Below are 24,559 nucleotides of genomic sequence, written 5' to 3' on the forward strand. Positions count from 1 at the left end.
AAGCTGACGGGAAAAGTGATCTCTCAGCAGCCTTCAAACTGTCAAAGACAAGTGATATTCAAACTAAAATGGAAAGTGCTTAAACTAGACTGACTGTTTACAAGACTTACAGCCAGGCAACACACTGCTTCAAATTGTCACCTGCTGAAATGCACAAAACACTGCAGGAACAGGCATGAACCTCAGGATCCCTAGAACATACAGATGTGATAATGGTGATTTGAAACAAACCCCTTCCCCAAATCCCACAGCTGGCCTGAAACCCTCCTTGATGCGGAAGGCACTCCAGAGCCCATCCAAACAGAGGAGCCATATAGTTGCAGTAAAACCACCTCCCAGCCTTCCCTCACCGGAGAGCTAGGAGACTCAGGAGCTGTGGCAGGAGTGTAGCTCAGGCTTCCACAACACAAAGGCATCGCTACCACTAGATAAACCTCCATCCTCCTAACCGTGAGCCAGCCTGTGCCAAGGGGGCCAAGGTGGCTGATGGCACCCTGGCCTGGATGAGCAATGGTGTGGCCAGCAGGACCAGGGCAGGGATTGTCCCCCTGTACTGGTGAGGCCACACCTCGAGAGCTGTGCCCACTTCTCGGCCCCTCACTGCAAGAAGGACATTGAGGGGCTGGAGCCTGGCCAGACAAGGGGCTGGTGAAGGGTCTGGAGCACCATAAGGAATGGCTGAGGGAGCTGAGGGTGTTTGGGCTGGAGAAGAGGAGGCTCAGGGATGACTTTATCGCTCTCCACAACTCCCAGGTCATATCCAGGCGGGGATCGGCCTCTTTCCCCCAGCCACCAGTGCCAGGACAAGAGGACACAACCGCAGGCTGCGCAGGGGAGGTTCAGGTTGGACAGCTCGAGGAATTCCTCTACAGAAAGGATGATCGGACACTGGAATGTGCTACCCGGGGAGGTGGTGGAGTCACCATCCCCGGAGGCGTTCAAGGAAAGACTGGATGTGGCACTGCCGGTGTCCAGCGCCCATGGTGGCGTTCAGGCACGGGCTGGACTCGATCACCTCAGAGGTCTTTTCCAACCTAGCTGAATCTCTGATGCTGTGATCCCAAGCTGATACGACCGCCAGAAAATCCAAGCCCCCAAACAAAAAACCCAACCAAACAAACAAACAATGGGGGGAAAAAAACGGGAAAACCCAAGCCCACAATAAACTTAAATAAACAAAAGAAAACAATGAGGAGGACCACACGGCCAAGAACACGCTGGACATGGTAAAACACTCCCGCTCTCCGCCCCGGCTCTGCCCGGCGGGCGCCGGGGCGGGCGGGACGTGCCCCGAAATGGCGGCGGCAGCGCCGCCCCCCCCGGCGGAAGCGGCGTGACGGCAGCGCCGGCCGCGGCAAGATGGCGGCGCCCAGCCTGCTGCGCGGGGGCCTGCGGCGGATCTTCTCCGGGCTGCTGGGGAGCGGCTGGGCCGCGCCCCCGGCCCGAGCCCTCCGCCAGGGTGAGTCCGCAGGGGGCTCTGCACGGCCCCGCGCCCCCCTGCCTCCCCGCTGTCCTTGAGAGATGGTTGCGGTCACTGTAATTTGCCCTCTCCTCCCGCCCCCGCCAAGTGCTACTTCTTTCATGCTGCATGGGTCTCATTGTGGCTTCCCGTCTCTTTTTTTCCTTTGCAGTCGTGGAGGTGACTGAAGGCAACACGACCACAGTAAGTCCCTGCACCTCTTTTCCTCGGTAGCTGCTGCTGCCATGGTTTCTCCTTCCTTCAGCCATGTGTGTGTCCTTGCCCTACCCGGCAAGTAAAGGAAAAAAGGGAACGTTTTTCTGCTTGAAAGACCTCTCAGGGTGTGAATGCAGAGCCAGGGCAGGGATTTGCTGCGAGAGCAGGTAAGCAGTGGAGGGTTTGGCTGCTGAAGGAGACAGGATCATCACCCTGCTGCTGGTGACAGGTGCCTGCAGTCAGAGCCACTCGTGAGCCCCAAACCCCTCGCTGCAGCCCGGCTAAAGTCGGAATCCCTGACCAGAGGCATTCAGGATCTAAAACACTAGAGGCCAGTCTTAGATGGTTTTGTTTCCTAAACTGGTGCCATTTGGCATCATCTTGAGCGTGGACAGGCACTAGGGAGGATTGCCACTGCCTTTGTCACTTCATCCTGCGCTGGCAGTGCAATGTGGCATTGCAGGACGTGTCTGTGCTGCCTACATGCCACACACACCGTGCCTTTGATCTGTGTTCTGTTTGTTATCTGCAGTGTGTGCCATGCTGACTTCAGGTGATACAAAGCTTCCATCTTGTAACACACACAGTAAAAAAAAAAAAAAAAAAAAAAAAAAAAAAAAAAAAAAAAAAAGTGAAAGGGGTGTTTTCAAAGGAAGACCTTAAATACTAAAGGAAAACTGCTCCTGAAAATGAAACAGAAGGTCTGAAGTAACTGGTGAAGAAGAGCATCTTCTTAGCTACAGTTTAAGGCAGGAAGGAAAAGATTAAAGCAGTAGAATTAGAGCTTTACATAGTTAGCACCATTTAATGTACTATACTTTTATCAAGAGAATTGTCATTTTTTAGAAGCACTGAAATTACTGAAGGGGAAAGGAGATTGCATTATTCTGCTCACATTGCATATGACAGTAGCACTATATGCCTTGTCTGGAGAGAGATAACACAGATACTTTAATTTATACATATATATATATATATATATATAAGATGAGAGTTAAGAAGGAATTTGGGAATAGCTAGAAGAGAGTGCACTTAAATGTTAATCTATATATACTAAATAATAAGAAGGGGATGGACCATTTTGCTTACTAATGAAACAGAAAAAACCTGCTTGTTTATGCCTTTGAAACTCTTTAAGTATTTTTGTCAGAAATATATTTTGTTTAAACTTTTGTTGTATTTGTGCTAGCAGACATTGTCATGTCTGAAACCTGCATGCAGCAGGTTAGTTACTCTATTTGATATATTACATATCTAAAATATATGGCACTTAGCCAGATGTTATAAGACTCTCAAAAAAAAATAAGGTGTGACATTAGGTGTGATGGAAAGTATCTATTTCTTTCCTTCAAGTGCCAAAGTACTAATCTTTGCCCAGAAACCTGAAGAGAAGAGCTTGCATGTGTGACCTGAGGTTGTTTTAACCAAAACAAGAGGGGAGTGTGCACACCAACAAAACACACTCAGTGGATTGCTGTATTTTGCACTCAATCATTTTCAAAGGGGATGAAAATTATATTCTCAAAAGTCCAAAACATTAACTGAGGCTTGAAGTAGAAAAAGTAAGCATTAAATTAGCAGAGCCCTTTATGAAAATAACTCTTCCTGGAGATCTGAATGTATTTGCTGTAATATACTAGCATCAGTCTGGAATCCATCAGTGCCCCTAGATGAGAGAAGTGTTGTCCAAGATGGTGTAAATTGGCAAACCAAAGGGCTGATATGTTTCTCAGTGTATCCATTGGTCACTCCATTTATCCTACCAATTCTACATCAGTCTTCCCTGAATCCATATTTCCCTACTCATCTTTCTGTGTCCTTATTTTTAATCAGTATTGAAGGAAGTGTGTGATGTGAACCAGTTAATAAATCACAGAGAAATACAGATTTCATCAGCATACTGAGAATGTAGAGCCCCTACACTCTGTTTCAGATGTTTAATAGAAAAATAGCAACTGAGTGAATTAACACTATAGAGGTGCTCAGCAGTTGGGAAGTAATTGCCAAAACTTGTACACTGAAATTTATCTCAAGAAAAATTGATATTGATGTAGTATTCTGAATCTTCCTTCATTTCCAAGATGGAATTACAGTTCTAGTACACTCTGAAGCCAGACTGGCAAGAATCAAGACTAAATACACCGGCTTCCCTGAAAATAACGTTACTGATTAATAGAAAATTGGATACTGGCCTACATCTTATATTCATAGTTAAGTATGTGTTTTTGTAAAATTGGCTGTTGTACTTGTGCGGGGAGGAATCTTACTTAAAAATTCACAATTCTCTGTGAGGTACTGAGATGCTTTAACTACAAGTAACTTACCTGTTTCTGTTTTATCATCAGAAAGACAAAAATCTGGCATATGATATAGTTCTTTGAGTTCAGCTGGATGCCACTTGGCAGTGCACACTTACAGGAAAGGTCATGCTTTTCTCTTCCCAGGTTTGCAGTCACAGAACCTGAAGTTTTCTTAAAAGTAATCTTCATTCCGCCCAGGTTTTCTTTTCAAACTCTGGTGCTTGCACTCTTTGAGGCTGACAGTTGGAGTTCATAATTGGCTTTTAATCTTAATTTGACCAGAGGAAACTCCAAAATATCTTGGAGGAAAAAATAGCTTAGTTTTATTGTCTCTTCATTTGGGTGCAATTTGAAATAGCTCTTGTTTCCATTAGTAAGTTCTCAAAAAAGGAAAAAAAAAAGACACGTGCACATGCAGATAGACTTTGTATTTTTAACACATTTATGATTAGGAAACAAATTTGTCAAGTTCTTCCTTTACACACCTCGTACATCTCTTTGCATGTTACTTGTGGGAAAATTTGAGTATTAGATGCCACCACTTTATAGAGATGTACAAAATATAATTTTATAATCTCGTAGAAGAATTGTTCAAAGAATTAAATGGGATAAAATATAAGTATTATAAAATAAATCTACAAGCCCCACAGACATTTCCTAACTATCCTTTCTTAAATTTAAATTTTTCTCAGCATTTTCCCTTCTGCTGATTTATAATCCAGCAAGCCCCTATATATTTTCAGCTATAACATGCATCTACTATTCTGTGACATTCTCATACTTCCAGAACAAAAATTATTTTAAAGCTTTTGGCTAAAGGGCCTCTACACTTTCAAGGCATGGTGGTTCAAAAGAGTACTGCAAACAGTGGAATTCGGGTGAATATGAGAAATGCACACTGACTGTCAGCTAGTTTACATTTAGAAAAACATGCACAAGAATTTGCCAAAGGGTTTTCTATGCCCATTGAATTTTTCCTTCTCCCCATAGTCTGTGGCATAAGCATATCAAAGAGCTCGTTATATCTCTGTAAAAGTAAGTTGAATGATGCAGGTACTGTTCACCTTACATCCTCACAGAACTGTTCAGTGTACTGTGGACTTGATGAAAAGTATTCCTTGAGTCACGGGTGCAGGTAGAGCTGTAAGCTGTGCCTGATCATCACATACTCTGAATTGTTTCCTAGATTGAAGGGAGAATTATAGAGGAAGCTGAAGCACCACCTCCTCCAAACCCCTCTGGCCAGTGTCCCATCTGTCGCTGGAACCTGAAGCATAAGTATGATTATGTGGTAAGTTTAATGAGGGGGTTCCCCCAGCCCTCATCATTAGACAAGTATTGCTCTCAGATCTACGTACCCCACAAACTGCCCCCCTTTTTTTTTCCTATGTGTAGTAAAGATGCTTAACTCCAGCTCTGCTTCTCTTGGGTGCAGCAAGAGCCTCCTACACAGTAATTGATTGCCTTGCCTGACGGTGTTCTGGGTAAAAGGATGAGCTTGTATCAAATAGGAGATTTGGAATCACTCATGTGGCCATCTGATCTGAAAAGGCTGTATAGCTCTTCTGTGCCCAGCTGCCTTTCACCATTGCACTTCCCAGAGAATCAAAGTGGGATGTAGCATTTAGTCAGTGGATGCAGGCCTAGCTCCAGAGAAGCCAGAAGAACTTGACTAGGTCACTTATATGACTTCAAGCACTACAATTTCTTATTTGTCATTGTTCACTAAGTTAGTAACTGTTTCATACAGCTTTTAAAACTCTTCATGAGTATGAAGGAGCTTACATTTTTACTTACCTACAAGAGAAAAAACAGGTTTTATTCAAGCAAATTGTAGCAAATAATGAGAAGTTTAATAACTAATGAGAAGTTTGTTAACTAATGAGAGGATAACTAACAACACTAAACTTAGAATGTGGGAAGGAAATCTTGTAGTGCTTTAAAACAAAAGCACAACAGTCACGAACACTTCAGAATAAGAAGCATGATATAGCAGATGCAGAATGCAACTTTACAAGAGGTCACTCAAACAGAGTTTACAAAAGGACTAAGTTCCCCCCTTGCGTGCTCAAAACCCATCACTGGAATTAGAAAAGAAGAAAAACAGACAGGAACATGCTGTTACTAAGATAAGGCAACAGAAAACTCAGAATAAGCTAATGTCAATAGGATTAGAGAGGGGGTTACAAATATGTTGGAGAAAAAGAAATGTTTGTGAGAAAGTCCATTATTGAGAGGAGAAGGGGACCGAAAACCACTTTGGTTGCAAAATGACTGTGCTGCTTGTGTGTAGTCCTAGTGCACACAAGCAAAGGAAAAATTATGTTTTAATATCTGTATATTGATGGCAATCAGCAAATGTAAAACAACAGGAAAAAACAAATACAGAAATAACTTAAGCATTGAATTAGGTACAGACCAGCAGGGCTGTATTGCATGTTGCCTCAAGGTCTTGAAGGAATTAGCTAACAAATACATTACTTCACTCACAGGATTTTTTAAAGCATAAAAAAATCCTAGGGAATCACCAAATGATTTGAAAACTGCAAGTGACATACTAAGTAGATAGGAGAGGAAGGAGAATGATGCTGATGATTGCTGATTGGTAAATAAATCATTGCAAATTTCAAACAAAAGGTGTCAGCTAGGAGTAAAAGCAAATAACCTGTTGGATAGGACTAATTAAGACTCCTGAATAATGAATATGGCAATAGTATCAGACAAAATACTTTCAGTTACTCCAGACAGGTGAAGCAACAGATGTGAGGTGTAAATGAAATATGTTTAGTGTCTTTCAAAGCCTGTGTTGCAGAAATGGAGGCATTTAGAATCTACTGTTGTCAGTGATTCTTATTCAGGCTGGGTGCAATATTCAACAGTGAAATAAGTTGGGGGCAGGGGAGTATCTAATGTTTCCTGGCTTGGTTTCTCAACAATGTGGGAAACCTGGATATACAGTGAGTTTGCAGATCATAATAAATTAGGTGAAATGACAAATAGCTAAGCTACGAAACTGGATCATGTCTGTTTTGTGTTGCCCATGTTCGAATGCAGATATTCCTTGTAATTTTTTTTCATGGTTGCTGAATTGTTAATGATGAAAAACAACTTAGTACTTACTCTGGAAAATACTTTTTTAAGGTTCATATCATTTTATGTGACTTATAAATGCAAGAAGTAAACAGCATCATTAAACTCAGTAATTCTAGAGATTTACAGAAAGCATTCCATGAGTCACACATTAACAACCCTTGAGAAACTATAAAGTGATGTTCAGGGATGAAATAAGTTATAGCAGTGGATTACATCTTGAAAACTTATGTGTAGACTTACATAAATTCAGTTCCTGCTGCCATGTGTGGTAGAAGACTCCACTGAGTATCTGGAGAGATAATGCCATCAAGAACCAAAGACATTTTGACAATGTGATTCTGTAGAGTCTGAGTTCCAGGATTAGAAATTGGTCACACCAGACAGTGTGAAACATGAGTTTTACATGTGTTTGTAGGGTGAACTAAGTTATGAGTTTTCTTCCACACTTCACTTTGATTCTTAGATCCTGACTTCTGTGCATTAAGGAGGCAAGAGAAAAGTAAATGTGAAGAGAGATTCTGCAGCCAGTCTTGAGAATAATTGCTAAGATAATTTCTAAGAAATTGTGGTCCTGAGAGACAATCTATGAATGTGTCCATCTCGGCTGTCACACAGATTTTGAATGCATGTGCATCTAGTGTGTATATATCCAGTGCTCCTTCTGGACAAAGAGCTAAAGAGAGCACTGTGAACTGGTATTTTGAAATTGCAGACATTTCTTACCTCATATTTGGAAGCATCCCTCTGTGGGGCTGATTTAGAACTAGGAGAGATTTTAATTCTGGAATAGACCACTTCTCTACTTGTCCTTTATGTTTTTGAATGTTTTGTACTAGTTGCATATTTTCAGGATTTTCAAGTGTTAAAATCTCCCTTTTCTGCATTAAAGTGAATAAAAAGGTGAATAAAAATCTTCCTTTTCTGCACTGAAGTACTTTTTGCTATTTTATTCTCTGCTGCAGCTGTGGTGAGCAACAGAATCTTGAGATGCTTAAGTAGTGAAGTGCAGGCATTTAACTCTGTGGGCAATTAAACAGTGGGACATTTTTGTCAGTGATGGTTAATTGTCCTAAATATCTGTAAATTGAGAGCAGCTATTTTTGTTAAAGATATAGCCTAGCTCATACAGCATAACCTATAAGATGAGCTTGGTGAAAGATTGGAATAGATGGTGTTTTCTTTGAGATTGATAAGCTGAGATCAGTCTGTTGCACAGAAAGGAAAGTGTGAGCTTTTTTGCTTGGGACGCTTGTAATTGGACTGAATGAGGCACTATGAAAAGGGAAGTGTTGAATTAGCCCCTGAGGGAGTTGAGTAATATGACCTCACAGGACTTTCCTTTTGTCATGTGCAGCTAGCACAGTCTAAAGTAGTGGCATAATGAGTTACTCTGGCTGTCAGAGAACTGGGGGACCAGTGTCTCCTAAGTCATTAATCAATTGAACAGGCATTGTGAGCACTAGCAGGTCATGATTCCAACCTGCCTCAGCTGTGGTGTAGAGGGCTGCAGTTGTCTTTCCCAGTTCAATCCTGATCCTCTGCTGTGGCTCAGGATAACAGAGCTTAATATATAAATTCCTACAGTTTGTGGTCTGCATGTGTCTGTCTGTCCAGTGAAACTGAGATCTCAGTTGATTTTTTTTCATATCCATCGGAGATAAAAAAATCATTTTGGTTATTCTAATAATGCAGCTGGATTGAAACCTGAAATTCTTTTACAAAATGCGTGGAGAATGGTGTACAACTCCCAGGAGTGAGGGAGAAAGGAAAAACTATACTCTTGTATAACTGGAAATAATGACTGGCAGACCTGTCTGATACAGCCTAGTAGTAATTTGGCTGCACAGATAGAACTGTTCTTGTGGTAAATGAAAGTTTTAATGAATCACATGTCAGTCAAGGATCCTGCTTTTCCAAGTGTCTGCAGACACTGAAGTGCAGGTGCCTCTGCATTTTGGTTACCATCTATTCACAAGAATACGTGGTACATAGTGCCCCATCTACCAAGTTTGTCCAGCCCTTTTAGGAGTGGAGGCTAAACTTGTTTTTTCGTTTTCCCCCCCTTAGCCACTTCAAACATCATTAGTTTGAGTAGGCAGTAAATATGTCATCTTGCTTTGGCAACAGTTAGGGGAAATCAAACTGCAGGCTTTGCCTATTAGCCCTAGATTAATTCAGTCCAAGTTGTTTTCATCAAATGCTGCAGATTACAGGGGTGGGAATCTGGGTCCAGCCTCAAGGGAGCTGTCCAGTGATTAAAGCAAATCAGTGGTTACAGACTTGGCTGTCCACTAGCACAAAATGTGAATTTCATGGAACATGACGGCACCATGAGAACTTGCCAGACATATTTTTTAATTTGACCGCTCCATGTACTTGTTCACTTCCCTCCACAGCTGCCCTATGAAGTTGGCTGTACCTGTCTGCTTTGTCCCAGTGGTAAGATACATCTGTGTGAATACTCTGGGAGAGGCACCTGGCCTGTTAACTGTGGGGAATCTTCAGAAATGGACAAACCTTTGGTCAAGTGTGCAGCATTTTAAGCCAAGCAGCGTGACTGTGATTTGGAGCTGTAGCAGCTGGGACATGACTGATGATTTCAGTCAAGAAATGACTGCCACACCAGGGTGTTGGTCAGTTGGTGACACTGTTGATCAGAGATGATAACAGAGAACAGATTCTCTTGATTTTTTCTTTTTCCCACAGGGAGAAGAAAAATATTATATCTATTTGCTTCCCACCACCCCCTTTGCATGGAAACACTTGCTAACAAGCCTATGACTCCATGAGGTGTGGTGGTAATATGAGAAATCACTTGGACCACACACACACCCTTCACAAGTGTGGCCTACTTAGGCTTTCATGGCTGCAAAGACTGAAACTGCCTCAAATTTGCCATCAGCTCTCTTCTTCCTCTTCTCCACAGAGTAATGCAGCAGGCTAGTAGCGTAGTCTTGCAAGTTTTTCTCTTTTTAGGCACTTAGAGCTGCACAGTCCTTTTTTCACTTAGGGAAGTGGTATGTGCTAAATGGCAGATTGAACTGTTGGTGATTTGAAGATCCAGACAGCTAAAGAAGACAGAAAAGGGGGATGGAGTCCTGCTCTGGTTTTCTGAATCCAATCCAGTGTATTTTAGGAGTGATCAAAAGTCAGTGTCCTTGGACATTTTGGTTGGCCTCCCTCCAGTTTCTACTAGTGCAGCTGGCACCATGTGATGCCCTGGTTACTATTCTCCTTGGCAGGGCCATGTTTAGCTGGGCTGAGGGATATTCTGCTTCCCTTTAACCATGGATGGCCTCCCAGGAGCCCACTGCTAGTTGCTCAGCTGGGCTTTTCTTGTTCTTGGATACAACGTCTTTGTGTAGGGTCCCTGATAAGTAATTCTGTATCAATGAGATATTATAGCAAGTGTCTAAATATCAGTGGGCCTACGTGACATGCCATGTTTTCAAAGGAGCTGGATCTGAAAATCAGTCTGAACGTGTTCACTGTAGACAGGTGGATACAGAAAGCAAGCCAATTATAGGAAGAGGGAAACTGCGTGTCATGATTGTATTAGTGAGGATGGTCTTGAAGGGGGGTGGGAAGGACAAAAACAAACCACAAAACCCCCAAACAAATAAAAACCCTCAACATTTTGTCTCTAACACTTGTAACCAGCATTTTGTCCCAGGTGACTGGAATCCATTTTTAACAAGGGTAGAAAGGAGGAACCTGAGAACTGAACTGACCTATCAGCCTCACCTCTGTGCGTAGGAAGATTATGGAATGTCCCTCTAGAAGCTGTGCTAAGGCACATGGATGACAAGGAGAAGATTTGATACAGCCAAGGCTTCACCAAGGGCAAGTCCTGCCTGACCAACCCAGTGGCCTTCAGTGATGGAGTGACTCCATCAGTGAACAAGGGAAGGGCATCTGAAGCCCTTTATCTGGACTTCTGTAAAGCCTTTGACATGGTCCCCACAATATCATTCTTTCTAAATTGGCAGGAGATAGAGTCAATGGCTGGACTGTTAGGTGCATAAGGCATTGGTTGGATAGTCACATCCAGAGAGCAGTGGTCAACTGCTCAGTCTGATAGATGTCAGTGACAGGTGGTGTACCTCAGGGGTCCTTACTGGGACCAGTTCCATTTAGTACCTCCATTAATGACATAGACAAAGGGATTGGGTGCACCTTCATCAGGTTTGCAGATGTCACAACGGAGGGGTGGGATGCCATCCAGAGGAACCTGGACAAGTTCAAGAAGTGGGCCTGTGGGAATTTCATGCAGTTTAACAAGAACATGTGCAAAGTGCTGCACCTGGGTCAGTGCAGCCCCCGGTATTGAGACAGGTGGGGAATAAACAGATGGAGAGCAGCCCTGGGAATGACTTGAAGGTGCTGGTGGATGAGAGGCTAGACATGACCCAGCGATATGCACTCACAAGCTAGAAACCCAATTCTATTCTGAGGTGCATTGAACAAAGAGTGCCCAGCAGGGCAAGGGAAGGGCATGAACTCAATGATTTTAAGGTCCCTTGGAACCCAAACCTGATTCTATGACAGCATCTGTCAGAATCCATCATTACCAGAAGGGCGTTCTAAATTCCAGCAGCCCCCTTGACAGCTGAGCTGGTCTTGTGCAGTGGGGTGGGTGAATAATTCCCAGTTAGCTAGATTTCTGAATACTCACTTTATATTCACTCATGATTATTTGCTTTTGCAAGGTCAGTAAATGAAGGTAAGAATGCTCCAGGGAGCTCTTTGTAGAACTGCAAGGGTGGGGGGTTAGGAGTGGGTCTGTAAATTTGTGAACTGGCAGTCAGTATCACCCAACATGAAAAGCAACTATTACTCTTTTTTCTTGCCTGTTGCCCTGGCTGAGGGGTGCAAAGTTCTGCCATGCCTTGTTGGAACTCACTCTGCCCAGATGTTTGCTGGCTGATCCCTCAGCCTGTAGGCAGCCTCTGCATGGTCCTGCTGCCTCAGCTAGGAACATACAACAGCCGTGGAGAAGTAAACTCGCAACCAGCAAGTCTGTTGAAGGGGAAAAAACAAGTGGGAAGTCTCTGGAGGCCATTTGGGCCAACTTATGTTGATGTCAGGATGTCAATAATGCCTGCTTATATTGGCCTGAGGGGTATCTTTGCACTGGTGGTGTGTGTGGAAATGGAGAGCGTGGATCTGAATCCTGGGCTGTTGTACTGTGTACAGTTAATGGGACACTTGTGCAACAGCTGCTGCTGCTGTGTTTAAAAATTTGTCATTCCAGCCCTGTGATACTATCTGATCCTAGAGATCCCTTTAATTTTGTTTTTATTAAAAAGACTGCTTTACATTTCTAGGGTTTTTAATTATAAAGGTCAACAGCAGCGTAGTCTAAATTGTTCTTGAATCACAGACAAGCCCTCAGCATGCTTCAAGTGCTCCTTTTGTCCACCATGACTTTCACAGCCCACCTAACGCACGCACAGTTGAAGGACTATCCTATTAGTCCTTTCTCATCAGAATGTATTATTTTCTTACATAAAGTTTCTTCATGCAACATCTTGGACTATTTCCCTGCCCTCCACCCCTCTGGAGAGACCTGAGGGAAGCTCCAACATGGGAAACTAGATAAAAGTTTGAGGAGTAGATAGCAGAGAACAGTCCTGCTCTGAGGGAACAAGGAAGGAGTCAGAGGTGATCTAACATATCTGTGAACTTTAGGACAACAGCTGTGATGGCATTTCAAGTTGTGTAAACAATATCCATCTGTAGGTCTTGTGTAATTTTGAGTACCTAGGACACATTATCTTAGCAAGAATCTTGGAGCAAGTAGTGAAACAGTGAAGGAGCAGGGATTGCAGCTGACATCATGTGTTTACACTAGTGAAGTCAGGGGAAGACTCAAACCATCTGAGTGACCTTACTAAGCTAAACTGGCAGGCACTGACAGCAAGCAAAAGCCACTTGCTGCCAAGCTTCAGACAAAATGCGTAGGGAGGAATAATTGTTTGTTTTACATTGTTTTGAGTTCTGTACACAACGCAAGGCTCAGCCCAACACCTGCAGTCACAGCACTTAAGGTAGCTGATGGTTTTGCCCTTCTCTCTCCCTCAGGATGTCTTGCTGCTGAGTCAGTTTATCCGTTCAGATGGAGGGATGCTACCACGAAGGGTCACAGGCCTCTGCTTGGAGGAGCACAAGAAGATTGCTGTCTGTGTGCAAATGGCTCACCGTGCAGGTACGTAACTCTGCCAGAGATAACCCTGACTGTAGGATACCTACTGAACTCCTGGAGAGGGGTCTCCTGCCCAGTTGGTATGGCTCAGTGAGATGACGTTGTCTGGTCACCCAGCAAAATTGTTACAGCCCAAGTGCTGGGACAGGGTGATGGAACAGAGTCTACTTGTTCTGCTTTCTCTGTGTCCTGAGTCCTGCCTTGACAGCCGACATTTATCCCTGTTGAGACAAACGTTGCAGAAAGATCTAGGAAGTGGCTCAGTCTCCAGTTACTAATGATTAAACACCTGCTTCTGAAATTACTTGATTTACCTAAGCTTGACCTACTCCATTAGTAATGTGCAACTCTGCCATCTGCCATGTGATGACTTTTTTACTTTTCCCTGGGAGTGGGACCCAGGTTGACACAGTCAAGAGTATTGTGCTGATCTTTATGCCTGGTACCTGAGTTGTATCCAAGTTAAATGGACTGAAAATTTTAATAGTCAGATTTTCCATCCTGGAGATGGAATCTGTTACCAGTGCCCTGTGTCCTCTGTAAAAGCCTCTGTGATGAGCCCAAGTGACAGTGTCTTTGGTGTACATTTCCTCCCTATACCCAGGACAATTTCCCAGCTTCTTTGGCTGGGGTGAAGGTTCAGTAGTGACTGAAGATAAAATACCCTTTCTAATATATTTGAGCTTTTGTTGTGCTGTTGCCTGGCTTATGAGGTGTAATGTGAATTCTGAATGCAGTAGAACCAGAGACACCACAGAATATTCTCACATCTTTTTCTGTTTCAGGTTTGTTGCCAAACCACAGGCCTCCACTTCCTGAAGGGCATGTTCCCAAGAAACCCAAGCTGAACAGGTGAATAGTCTTGTCTTTCCACATTTCTCTTATTCAGGAATAAATTGAAACGGGAAAAGCAGTTGCTTACAACTGGGTGAGAAATGCCTCAGGCAGCAGGGTTCATAAAGAGTACTCGGCACTTTGGAGATCTGTCACGATATTCCTTTGGCAGAATTTAAGGACAAGTCATATCTCCTATTAACCATTTATTCACACAAGATTAAAACTGCCACACATGTTAGAGTCTGCCTGCCCTTCCTCAGATGTGCTCACCTCCTCATCACTAATTATCAGTAAGGCAGTCACAGGAGGATGCCACAGATGGAGTCACAGCACCACAGATAGCTGAGGTTGGAAGAGGCCTCTGAAGATCATCTAGTCCAAGTTCCCTGCTTAAGCAGAGTCACCTGGAGCAGCTTACTCAGAGCTATGTCCAGCCAGGTTTTGAGTATATCCAAGGATAGACCTTCCCCCAATTCTTCTGAGGGCAGCTTGTTCCAGAGAACCAGCCTCATACAAGATAGTGTTTCTTATATTCAGACAGAATTTCTTTTTTAATTTGTCCCACTGCCTCTTGTCCTATCACTGAGCACCAGTGACAGAGGAGAGCCTGCCTCTCTCTTCTTTACACCCTCCCTTCAGGTACTTACAAACATTGGTAAGACCTCACTGAACCTTCTTTTCTCCAGGCTAAGCAGTCCCTTCTCTCTTAGCCGTTTTAGCCCCCAACAGCAGGAGGGTGCCCAGGCAGTGATACCAGCAGTGAGGAGGGCAGGCTGAGCAGCCAGCAGGGGCCCATCACAGGCCTGTTACCTTCCACCCTATCTCAATTTCCTCCAGTCAGTGATTTGCCCTCTGCCTGCTCTTCCCCCTCCCCAACCTGAATGGCCCCTGGCCTTTGGTGGGCAAAGGGAAAGCCTGCAGCCACCTCCTGCTCTGTGCTGGGCGCTTGGAGGTGCTAATCCCCTGTTTATAACCTCACACTTTGTTTCCATGGGGATGTCAGAGCGTGTAGGAGCCTCGCATTAGCAAACCGTGGGGTTACCAGAGGCCATGGGGCTGTCGCTGGGAGAGCTTAGACTGCAAGGCTGAGGATGGCTGGAGACTCCTGCATTTCAGGTCTGACTCTACAGTGGAGATTTGAGAGAGGCTCCTGGAAATGCTGGCAGGCTGCATAATGAGTATCAGTGAGGGTCAGATTAGAGGACTCTATGTTTGATGCAGCCCTGTAGCCATCAGATACTTCAACTGTAATAACTTCTTCCTTCTGTTTTACAAGTTTTGAGGATTCTTTAGTATCTGTGTCTTATCTAGCAGCTGTGGGGTGGAGCATATTATCTTGTTAGCATTCACATTGCAACGCTGAGTAGCAGGTTGAGACTGGAAATGGCATATTCAGTGTCTTGCTGGAATCACACCAGGACTCCAGATCTGATGCCCTGACTCTTACAAATTGTTCTATAGATCTTTAGTAAGAACAAAGAATGAATAACTCCGGATACATTCTGCATGCAAGTAGGTATGCTGCACCTCTAAATTAATTAAATTGGAGATTATTGCATTGCTAGCTCCTCCCTACATTACCCAAAGAGGGAATGTAGCAGGCCCAGTGGAAGCAGTTTAGAAAAAGAGTGCAGAGCTGTTTGCTGACGATGTGGAGTAGCATTGAAGTAGGCAGACTTTGAGGTCTGAGTGGAGACAAGAGAATAAGATCAAGAAATGGGATTGAAAGTTTTGGTGGTGGGGCTGACACTATACAAATGAGTCCCAAGAGCTAGGATAAAGCGCAGGAGTACTTCAGGAGTGTTCTCCTGGTCCCTCATGATACTGTCTTATCGGCCTCTTGGAAGGGGAGAGCTCTGTGTGGTGGAGCCTTGCAAATCTTGGCCATTCTGTATGAATTTTGACCTTGAGAGCCCCTACCCGTACTTCCCTCGTTGCTCTGTGGAGCAGTAGCTGGCATGGCATAAGGCAGGAGTTACAAATTGCTTCCTTCCTGTAGCCTGAAGTGCACCCACATGCTGAATGACTGAAGTCATTTAGCTGGTACTTATTTTGGGAATGAAGCCAGAGCTCTTATCACAAGTTTCCCACATAAATGACTTGTCCAAGCTTACCTTGTCTTTGCCTCTGTACTTGTTTCCAAAGCTTCCTGTAAGTCTGCAGTAACTTGGGAAGCACTCAATCTGTGGTGCTGCCAAATGCAAGTGAAGTGACAGGGGAGAAAAGGGACAGAAGTGGCTTGAACTTTGGAGTCAAACAAGCTGCCTTGTTCAACGCCATCAGAACATGTCTGCATCATCCTCTAAACATGTAATATCAGGGCTATTCACCTGTTTTAGCTTGTTCCTTCATTGTGTTTATGTCTACTGGATTTTTAAGTGCCAGTTCAAGAAGAGATGAACAGGATCTAAAGGATCTGTTATAGCAGGCAGTGCATTACACAGTTAAGTGATGTATTTTCCAAATCTTTGAGCTTCATCTCTTTTTGAGATCGCTGTATTGGCTGTTCTAGCCATCTTTACCACTCTGCTTAGATGAGAGGTAGTAGTGCCTTTCTGCACTGCTGCTATGGCCCTGGGAATGTCAAAAGGGAGAAGCTGAGATGCCCCATAATGTGTTCGAGCCCCTTGTTAAAGCTTTTCCAAGACAGAAGCACAGGTAATGTAAGCAATCTGATGTCTCTCTTTGCTCTGAATGGAGGAAGTTTTTACTTTTGTAAAGGAAGGGCTTCTCAGAAGTCACTGTGTACTCCAGATACTACCTGACACACTTCTGCGGGAATTTGTAGTGTCTGGGAGCTGCCTGTCATCTTACAGGGAGCTGAAGAATGTTTTGCTCTGGTAGAACTCTTGACGTACTACACCATCAGCTGCTAGAATGACAGGACTAAAGCCCAAGATAGCCTTAGGGACTGATTCCACTCACACCACCTGAGACTGAAGGAGATTCATCACTTCAGTGTCAGTTGGAACTCAGAGCCCAGTGCCTCTGCCATGATACAGACCTGAGCATTGAATTACTGCGTGTGGACTTGGAGCAGCAACTCTGGCCTGGCTGAAGTCTGGCAGATTACTTCATTTGGATGAGCAATCCCTCTCATTTTTTTCCTGTCTTACAAAGTTCTAGTTGGTGCTCCCTGTGGCCAGGCTTCTTCCGAGGCTGTGTCATTATTTTTTGAGAGCAGCTTCATTTGTTGCCAAAAGAAGGATAAATGAGCCTGATGAAAAGCTGATGTGTCCCTTAGACAATGTACAGGCCAGCTACATAGAACTCTACAGCTCCTGGGCAAATGTACTAAGGAAATATATAAAGAGCTGAGGAGCTGCATTAATGTATACTTTTGAAAGAACTAAAAAAAAAAAAAAGCTGTTCCTCAGCTATATTTTTACTGCAGTTGTGGCTGTCTTGGCCAGAATGTTTGGCCCATGTCACTGTCACCCTGATTAAAGTGAGTCTGCTTCAAATCCAAAGAGTCTGGCATGCACTGGCTAGCACCTAGCTAGGATTAAAAGGTATCATGCCACCATATGGAACTATCAGCAAACTGCCTTGTTTTAACAAGGGTCAGGGGTGCTGACATGCCACTGATTTAGTGTTGTGAAGTGTGGATTTATCATGCAGAACCCCTCTGCCTCTCAGGAAGGTGCTCTTCTAGTGCTTATTGAAGGATTTTTTTCCAAAAAGCAGAATTCCTGCTCTGTTTTCTGAACTGGTTGTACTATCTCAGTTGTACGAACTTTGGACATTCCCTTCCACATGCCCCAGATTTCTCTGCAAAGAGATAAGGATTTCCCTGCTTTGCGCTGGGTCATTTGGCAGCTGGCCTTCCTCTACCCACTCCATCTGCTTATCCTGTTTCCACTACTGGAATTCAAGAAGAGCAGAATGCTTTGAGAATATCTGACCTGCAAATCCTGCCTTGTACTTGGTTATACAGCTGTCTAGCATAGTATGGAACATTCATCCGTGATGTAATGTAACACAGAGGAGGAGATTGGGAACTGCAGAAGAAGGCATGAGATGAAAGTGAAATGCTAAGCTTTGTGGTCAGTTAAGCTGAGCGTGGTAGGAGATATATAAGAACACCTTGTGGTCAGAATTCAACTGGGGACCATTTCAAATCTCCCTCTTCTATCCCCTGCAGTTGGAACACTGTCCAGGTGAGACTTGCCATGTTATTTCTCATTTCTTGAAATTCAGTTCTTTTGCTTTCTGCCTGATTTGTTTTTGACAGTGATAGTTCATGAATGTTACCACTTAACTGCTTTACTAGCTATGGTTCTTTTGAAGAAATAGCCATGGGAGTAACCCACATCATCCATGAACTCTTGAGTCTCATGTCCTCACCTTCTCTTACGTATCATTTGTCTGCAGAAGTTGGACATTGGAAACAAATGAAGCTTACCCTGTCAATGCAGAATTACTCCCTGCAGTTCATTTTCCTCATGTTTGGCCCAGTCTGGGGCTTTCACTCTTTCCAGGGGATCGTTCCACAAGCAAATTTGTCATGCAGCCAAGGATTGTTCCCTCATCCTCAGCCTGTATTCTCCCTTTCAAAACTTTCTGCATTTGCTCATGCTCCAGCCTGGCATGTTCCAGTTAAGTGCTGCAGCAACAAAATATTTTCACTAGCTTGTGAAGCTGAGGAAGTTCTAAGTGATTTCACCAGCGCTGTGTAGGGTGAGAGACTGTTCCCATACTCCAGAGTCATGTATGTGCAGGCCACCACACACCAGAATCATTTGGGAAACAGTCAAGCTCAGCTGTAGGTCAAACATCTTCCTTTTAGTAATGGAAATCTGAAGAGCTCAGCAGTTTTCAGCATGGAAGTTTTTGCATGGAAAATGTGGACTAACAGTCCACAGAACAGTCCCTGAATTCAAGCCAGCATCTAGATGCTCTTTTAATATGAGTATAGCACTCATGTTCTTCTGGCAGTTCCAAAGTATTGGTTAAAACATAACACTATGAAGTTGTTCCCTATCCAAAAGGACTAGGGGATATCACAGGTTCCCTGACTCTGGGGTCTGTCAGCAAGAGGTGCTGTAAGATTATGGAGTACCTGATTTTGAGTGCTCAGCTGCCACTCCATTTCCAGCTTCCTACTGGAAGAGCATAACTTGGCACAGATAGTATCCACCTCCATCACCTGAATTGGAGGAGTTGTTCTGTGTTAAGCAAGAGGCAGGCTCCCTACAAATTCCTCATGAATTACAAAGTTCTCAGGCTCTGTGGACATCTCTCGTCCCTGGGAGCAGAATCTGGTTTCTCTGCTATCAGCATTTCACTCCAGCAGCATGTGGTTCCTCTCATCTGCATGGGAACTGTGTTGTGCATAGCATGTGTATTCAAAAGCAAAGAGCCAGAGGGGCTGCAGGTGAGCAAAGCCAAGAGGTGTCATGGGAAGGGATGTGGCAGGGAGGAGGCAGTCTCGCCAGCACTTTGATCGAGTGCTTCCTGCAGTCTGTAGCCCTCTGCCTTCTGCTCTTAATCCAAACAAAAGCCATATTGAAAAAATTCAGTGAGGGTTCAGAAGTTCAGACTTGAATTGTACCAGCATGGCCTTTGCTTGAGCTGTGTATGTGGTTTTCCCATTTCCCTTACCCTGCACATGAAAGCCTTGTGCCTACTCCTAGGTCTAAAGTGGCAGCCTCCAAGTGGGAAGGCTTGTCCACTGAATAGAATCCATGAAAACAGACTTCCACATGCTACAGAGATTTTAGGCTATTACAATGACTGCAGGTGAATTAACCACAGTTGTTTTCATCCTGATTGTATCTTGCCATTTCCCATCAAGGAAATCCCAGCAGGGTTCCTATCATGGTTCTTTTGCGTAAATTACTCATTTGTGCACTTGGAGTCTAGGAATTCTTGTTCTTGCACAGGACCCTGCCATAGCTAAGGGGGCAAGCAGAGCCCTGAGGTGAGTCACAATTCCCAAGACTGGCAGTTATGTCCCCTTAGCCTAGAGTGGGAGCTCTGCATGCTGAAGTGACAGGTGAGGACACTGCAGACCAGCCATGTTTGTTCTCCACCTGAAGAGTCTGTCTTGACAACCTTCAGCTACTCGAGAAAATTCAAACACTCTGCCAGTGTGTGTTTGTAGGTGATCATAAAAACTCCCCAAGACAAATCTTATTTGATTCAATGAAAAGTAGGGGCACTTGGTGAGAAAAGGGTGTACCCTACCTTACAGGGATGGCAGACTTTGTAGGAAAGTCCTGTGTGCTGAGCTTTGAAGCTCTCCTCTGTGAGTTTTGTGGATTGTTTTTACTCACAAAAAAAAACCCCAAAAAACCAACCAAATCTGTGAAATCTGTAGGAAATGGAGTTAGTCAAAGAGGAGAAGGAACTTTGTAGACTGACTGCTCCCAGGCATCAGGCTTTTGCACTGCTGAATCAAGGTAAAAAAAAAAAAAAAAAAAAAAAGAGGCAGCAAACAAAATAGGACAAGTTTGAGTTTGGGACAAAGCAAGTATTAAAAGCCCTAAAAGCAAATGTGCTCCAGGAAGGGAAAGCGTCCAAATGTCTGTTTCAGCTAACAATGAAAAGCCCCAGCCTGCAGTCCCCAAAGGAAGCCAAAAGCCTGGACCAGAGGGCTGGATTAGACCTGCTCAAAAGAGAAATAACAAAAGCTTTAAAATCAGGCCATTACTAAATCCTCCTTCCTATGCAGAATTGGGGTGTGCACTTCCAGCCCCCACACAGAAACAGAGGGATTTCTTAAAAAGCCACTGTCTGTCTAAACCTGCATACGGCATTGATGTGTATCTCACATTCACACATTCACTACTCTCCCAGTGAGATCATTTATTATCACAGGAGCACTTTCCCGTAATTGTGTGGACACGTGACCAGAATTGCACTTGGCACACTGATGCATTAAAACAATTTGGGATTTTTTCCCTCCTTTTCTGTAAGTGTAGTCTTGCAATACCAAAATTTATGCTACAGCACCCCCCTTGCAGCAAGGGGAATATGAAAAGGAGGAGGACCTAGCCCATGTGCTCATCTAATACCTCTACAGCTTCTCTCAAAGGAGCTGCCTTGCCATGCATGGTCCTTTGCCAGATTCCAAACTGGGGGCCTCCCTTTGGTCTCTCTGAACTCCCCTTGCATGTGAAATTAGAGACAGGAAAGTCTCTCCTACTTCCTGTCCCAATGCTGTTATGTAAGGGATTCCACTAATGCACTAGCATAGCACTACAGGTCAGAAGGGATGAGTTTAATGCACGTATAGGAAAACAAGTGGCTGCATCTTGCTATGTGTCGTCACCCAGACCCCTTCTGCTGGTGCTTCTAGGTGTTTTAACTGTCATAAACTCCTCAAAGCAAAGCATTTTAAAAGTGGCTTGATTTCAAAGGCAGAAAGCTCCACATGCGATTCATTTTTCAGTTTGTGCTGTTAGGGAGTACTGAGTAAGAAAAGTGCTAAATGGGCTGCTGTTCTGCAGTCTGTAGCTGCCTGGCATAGCAGGCTTTCTTTATAGTTCTCAGGAATGTGCCAAATGCCTTCAAACAAATGTCTCTGTCCAAAGTTCTTAATATCTCAAATTTGCACGATGCAAATAAAAGGTAACAAAGCTTTTTGTGGGGAGGATGAGCGAGTGAGGTTACATTAAGACCATGGGATTACTCAACAGAGGCGTGCAAACATCGCTGGACAAAGTTTATCAGTCTGTTCCAAATTCTAATTTGTTGGAGCATTGTTTGTGCAGATTATGCTAAGGTTTTACTTTGGATCTTTATTGTCTGAAAAGACTCCTCTTTCTCTAAGGACCTCTATTCCCCTCTCTACTGGTAGCAAAAGATTTAAAGCCTAACAAAACTCCAGGCCACCCAGCCACAGGGTAAGATTTCCAGTAACTGATTCTGGATCTGAAATCCCCTGCCTGTTTGCAAAGCCAAGTTTAAAACTTCAAATGGTAAAAAGCAGAGGATATTTGCCAGACACTGCTCTTCACAGAGATTTGTAGTTGTGATGATAATTCCATTTTAATACCTCTTACACTGTTGGTGCTGACTTCCTGCACTAGCAAGCTGTAATAGTGCTGTACAGAGAACACTGGAGCAAATATGGACGTAAAAATACGAGACTAGGCCAGAAACCCAGTGCATGCAGAAGTAATAACTAATTATCCCCTCAAAGTAAATTTATTCATTTTTAGAAGCTTTCTCACAGAATTTAGCCTTTGTAATTAGTTTACCTTATTGAGACCAGCTGTTGAAATAACACTCCCCTAGAGGCTAGATGCATTCAGTCTTGGACTTGGTTGCAATGAAGGGATTTGGCACTCCAGTTTAGCTGCAGGTGGACAACTTGCCAGGAGCCTGGAGACTACACCTGATTTGTTTTGTGAAACTGGAAGTCAAGCAGGTGCCGGTGGGTTCAGTAGAGAGATGAGCTTAGAAATTCCAAAACAAACAAAAATTCCTTTCCAATGGTCCCTTCTGAATTGAGGGAGCTCTGCTCATGGTTACTCCTTTTATAAAGAGGCATGTTAAGGAGGCAAAGGCTATAGTGCCTTGCTTCTGCTTCAGCTGGAACATTTTCCCCGTGATCAGTCTCAAACTGAAATGTGTTTTTGTTGTTTTGACAGGTACCTGACCCGCTGGCCCGTCAGATCTGCAAAGCCCATTTGGACAAGGGGCCCTAAGTGGTGCAAAAAGCCCTTTCCAGTCGGACACCCTTTGCTGAAGGATAATATCAAATATACACAAAAGCCTCTCTGTTTAAACCACTAGTGGCCAGAACTAGCATAGTCAGTAAGCACATGTTGTCCACTGTTCTGCTGGGGTTTTTTTCAAGTTTGTCAATATCTCAAATTTTCTTATTCCAACATTATCTTTAGTACTCTATATTGTGTCCAGCTGTGATCTTTTTCTCTAGGAGAATACAAGAGCCATCAAAGAAAAGTTCAGTGTGCAGGATGATTGGAGGAAAGCAAGGGTCAAAGACTTCTACCTCAAAGCCAGAAAGGATCTGTAGGCTTTTGTTTCTTTATGTTCCACAAACAGGTTTGGAAAAGGATGTTTCCTTCTCTTCCTAGCAGTGAGTGGTGTGTCCCCATTAATGTGTGTTTCAACACAGATCTGCCTCATTTGGGCTTTTGTACGTGTGACACAGATGGAAGAAAAATTTCTCTGCAGCACTGGATTTTCTCAGCAGTAACAGAAATTGTTACTGACTACTGAAATTATTTTTTTATTATTATTATCTGTACTATCCATCATTTTCAGCAGAACACCTGTGGCAGTGGCAACCAGGTGTGTGTCTTACATGTCCCCTTAAGAATTCCTGGCTTCTTCTTCACTCCTGAATCTGGTAAATACACAGTGTTGACATCCTTGGTGACCGCCTGGTTCTTTTTTCCCCTGGCAAATAAATTCTTCCTAAATCTTCCATGTCAGTGATATGGTTGCTTCTTGGGATAGTTTGGAACTGATTATCTATCCTGTAACTAAAAGGTGGCACCATTTCTCTCCCTGTGTAGTACACATACAGATCTTCCACCTACTGACCATTGCTAATTACAGGCCTGGTATGAAAGGCTCATTAAATTTATCATGGTCATTATTGTTTTGGCTCAATTTCTTTGGTATTTATCTGGGGGCTAAAAATCAATAGAAAATTTTTATGTACTACTATGCCAATTAACCTTATATTGCTTTTATTGGAATAATCTGCTAATACCATCAGCATGGACAGGAACAAAAGGTAAGGATAAACCTGTATTATCCAGGAAATCAAATTATATTTAAATGGTTCTTTTTAGCCTTATTTTGTGAAACAAAAGCCCTAAATTCAGCCCCTTGAGCTGGCCAAGACCTTTTGCTTTGGGAGACAGAGCCAAGACTTCATTAACCATACTGAGATAAAATCTCTGGCTGACTGTATGTGTTTTATAAAGCTTTGAAAGCTACAGCACTTCAGAAAGGAAAATATTTTTCTTTATTCTCATACATACAGAAGTTACTCTGTCTTCTAGCCCAGGTAGCTCTGCTCAATGAGCCTTGCTAAAGGAAGGGTCACTGGATTAAACCATTGTCTTGAGATGAACCTAAAAAAGCATATTTTTCAAGACCAGGTGATGCCTACAGCTATTTTTTTCCTACATTTTAGTGACATGAGCTGGAAAGACCCCTCTAATTATGATGAAATCTTAACATCTGAAAAGCAAAATACTCTCTTCAGTATGCTTTTTTAGAGTTCAGGGTTTAATACAGATCTCTTACAGTATACATCTGCTTTCTGCCCTGACTCCCTCTGAGTTTGTCATTCATAGATGACAGCAGGCATTCATTCATGTTTCCAAATTAGTTCTTAGCAAGGTCCTTTTGTAATCACACAGATGGCCTAGGTTTGATTTCTGACCTGGAGCTTGCCTGTCAGGGAAGAAAATGCCATTTGTTACTATCTAAAAGATCCACAGTGACACATTACAGGGA

The 24,559-nt window shown here is 43.5% G+C and overlaps 1 protein-coding gene across 1 annotated transcript; it reads left to right on the top strand.

Annotated features, from left to right (window-relative positions):
• Positions 1-1,311: 1,311 nt before the first annotated feature.
• Positions 1,312-23,513, top strand: MRPS18A (mitochondrial ribosomal protein S18A). Its single transcript, XM_064414635.1, has 6 exons — positions 1,312-1,459; positions 1,632-1,663; positions 5,162-5,266; positions 13,153-13,276; positions 14,059-14,125; positions 22,711-23,513. Exons 1-6 carry the CDS (start codon positions 1,360-1,362, stop codon positions 22,853-22,855), a joined length of 573 nt encoding a protein of 190 aa, XP_064270705.1. The 5' UTR covers positions 1,312-1,359; the 3' UTR covers positions 22,856-23,513.
• Positions 23,514-24,559: the final 1,046 nt, after the last annotated feature.

The sequence above is a fragment of the Passer domesticus genome, chromosome 3, assembly GCF_036417665.1.
Source record: "Passer domesticus isolate bPasDom1 chromosome 3, bPasDom1.hap1, whole genome shotgun sequence".
NCBI lineage: Eukaryota > Metazoa > Chordata > Aves > Passeriformes > Passeridae > Passer > Passer domesticus.

What these genes read in the sequence shown, in the direction of transcription:
- MRPS18A (XM_064414635.1), top strand. Translation starts at nt 1,360, where the DNA reads ATGGCGGCGCCCAGCCTGCTGCGCGGGGGCCTGCGGCGGATCTTCTCC. An exon ending in CTGAAGGCAACACGACCACA is followed by an intron (nt 1,664 to 5,161) that starts GTAAGTCCCTGC and finishes ATTGTTTCCTAG; the next exon opens with ATTGAAGGGAGAATTATAGA. An exon ending in AGCATAAGTATGATTATGTG is followed by an intron (nt 5,267 to 13,152) that starts GTAAGTTTAATG and finishes TCTCTCCCTCAG; the next exon opens with GATGTCTTGCTGCTGAGTCA.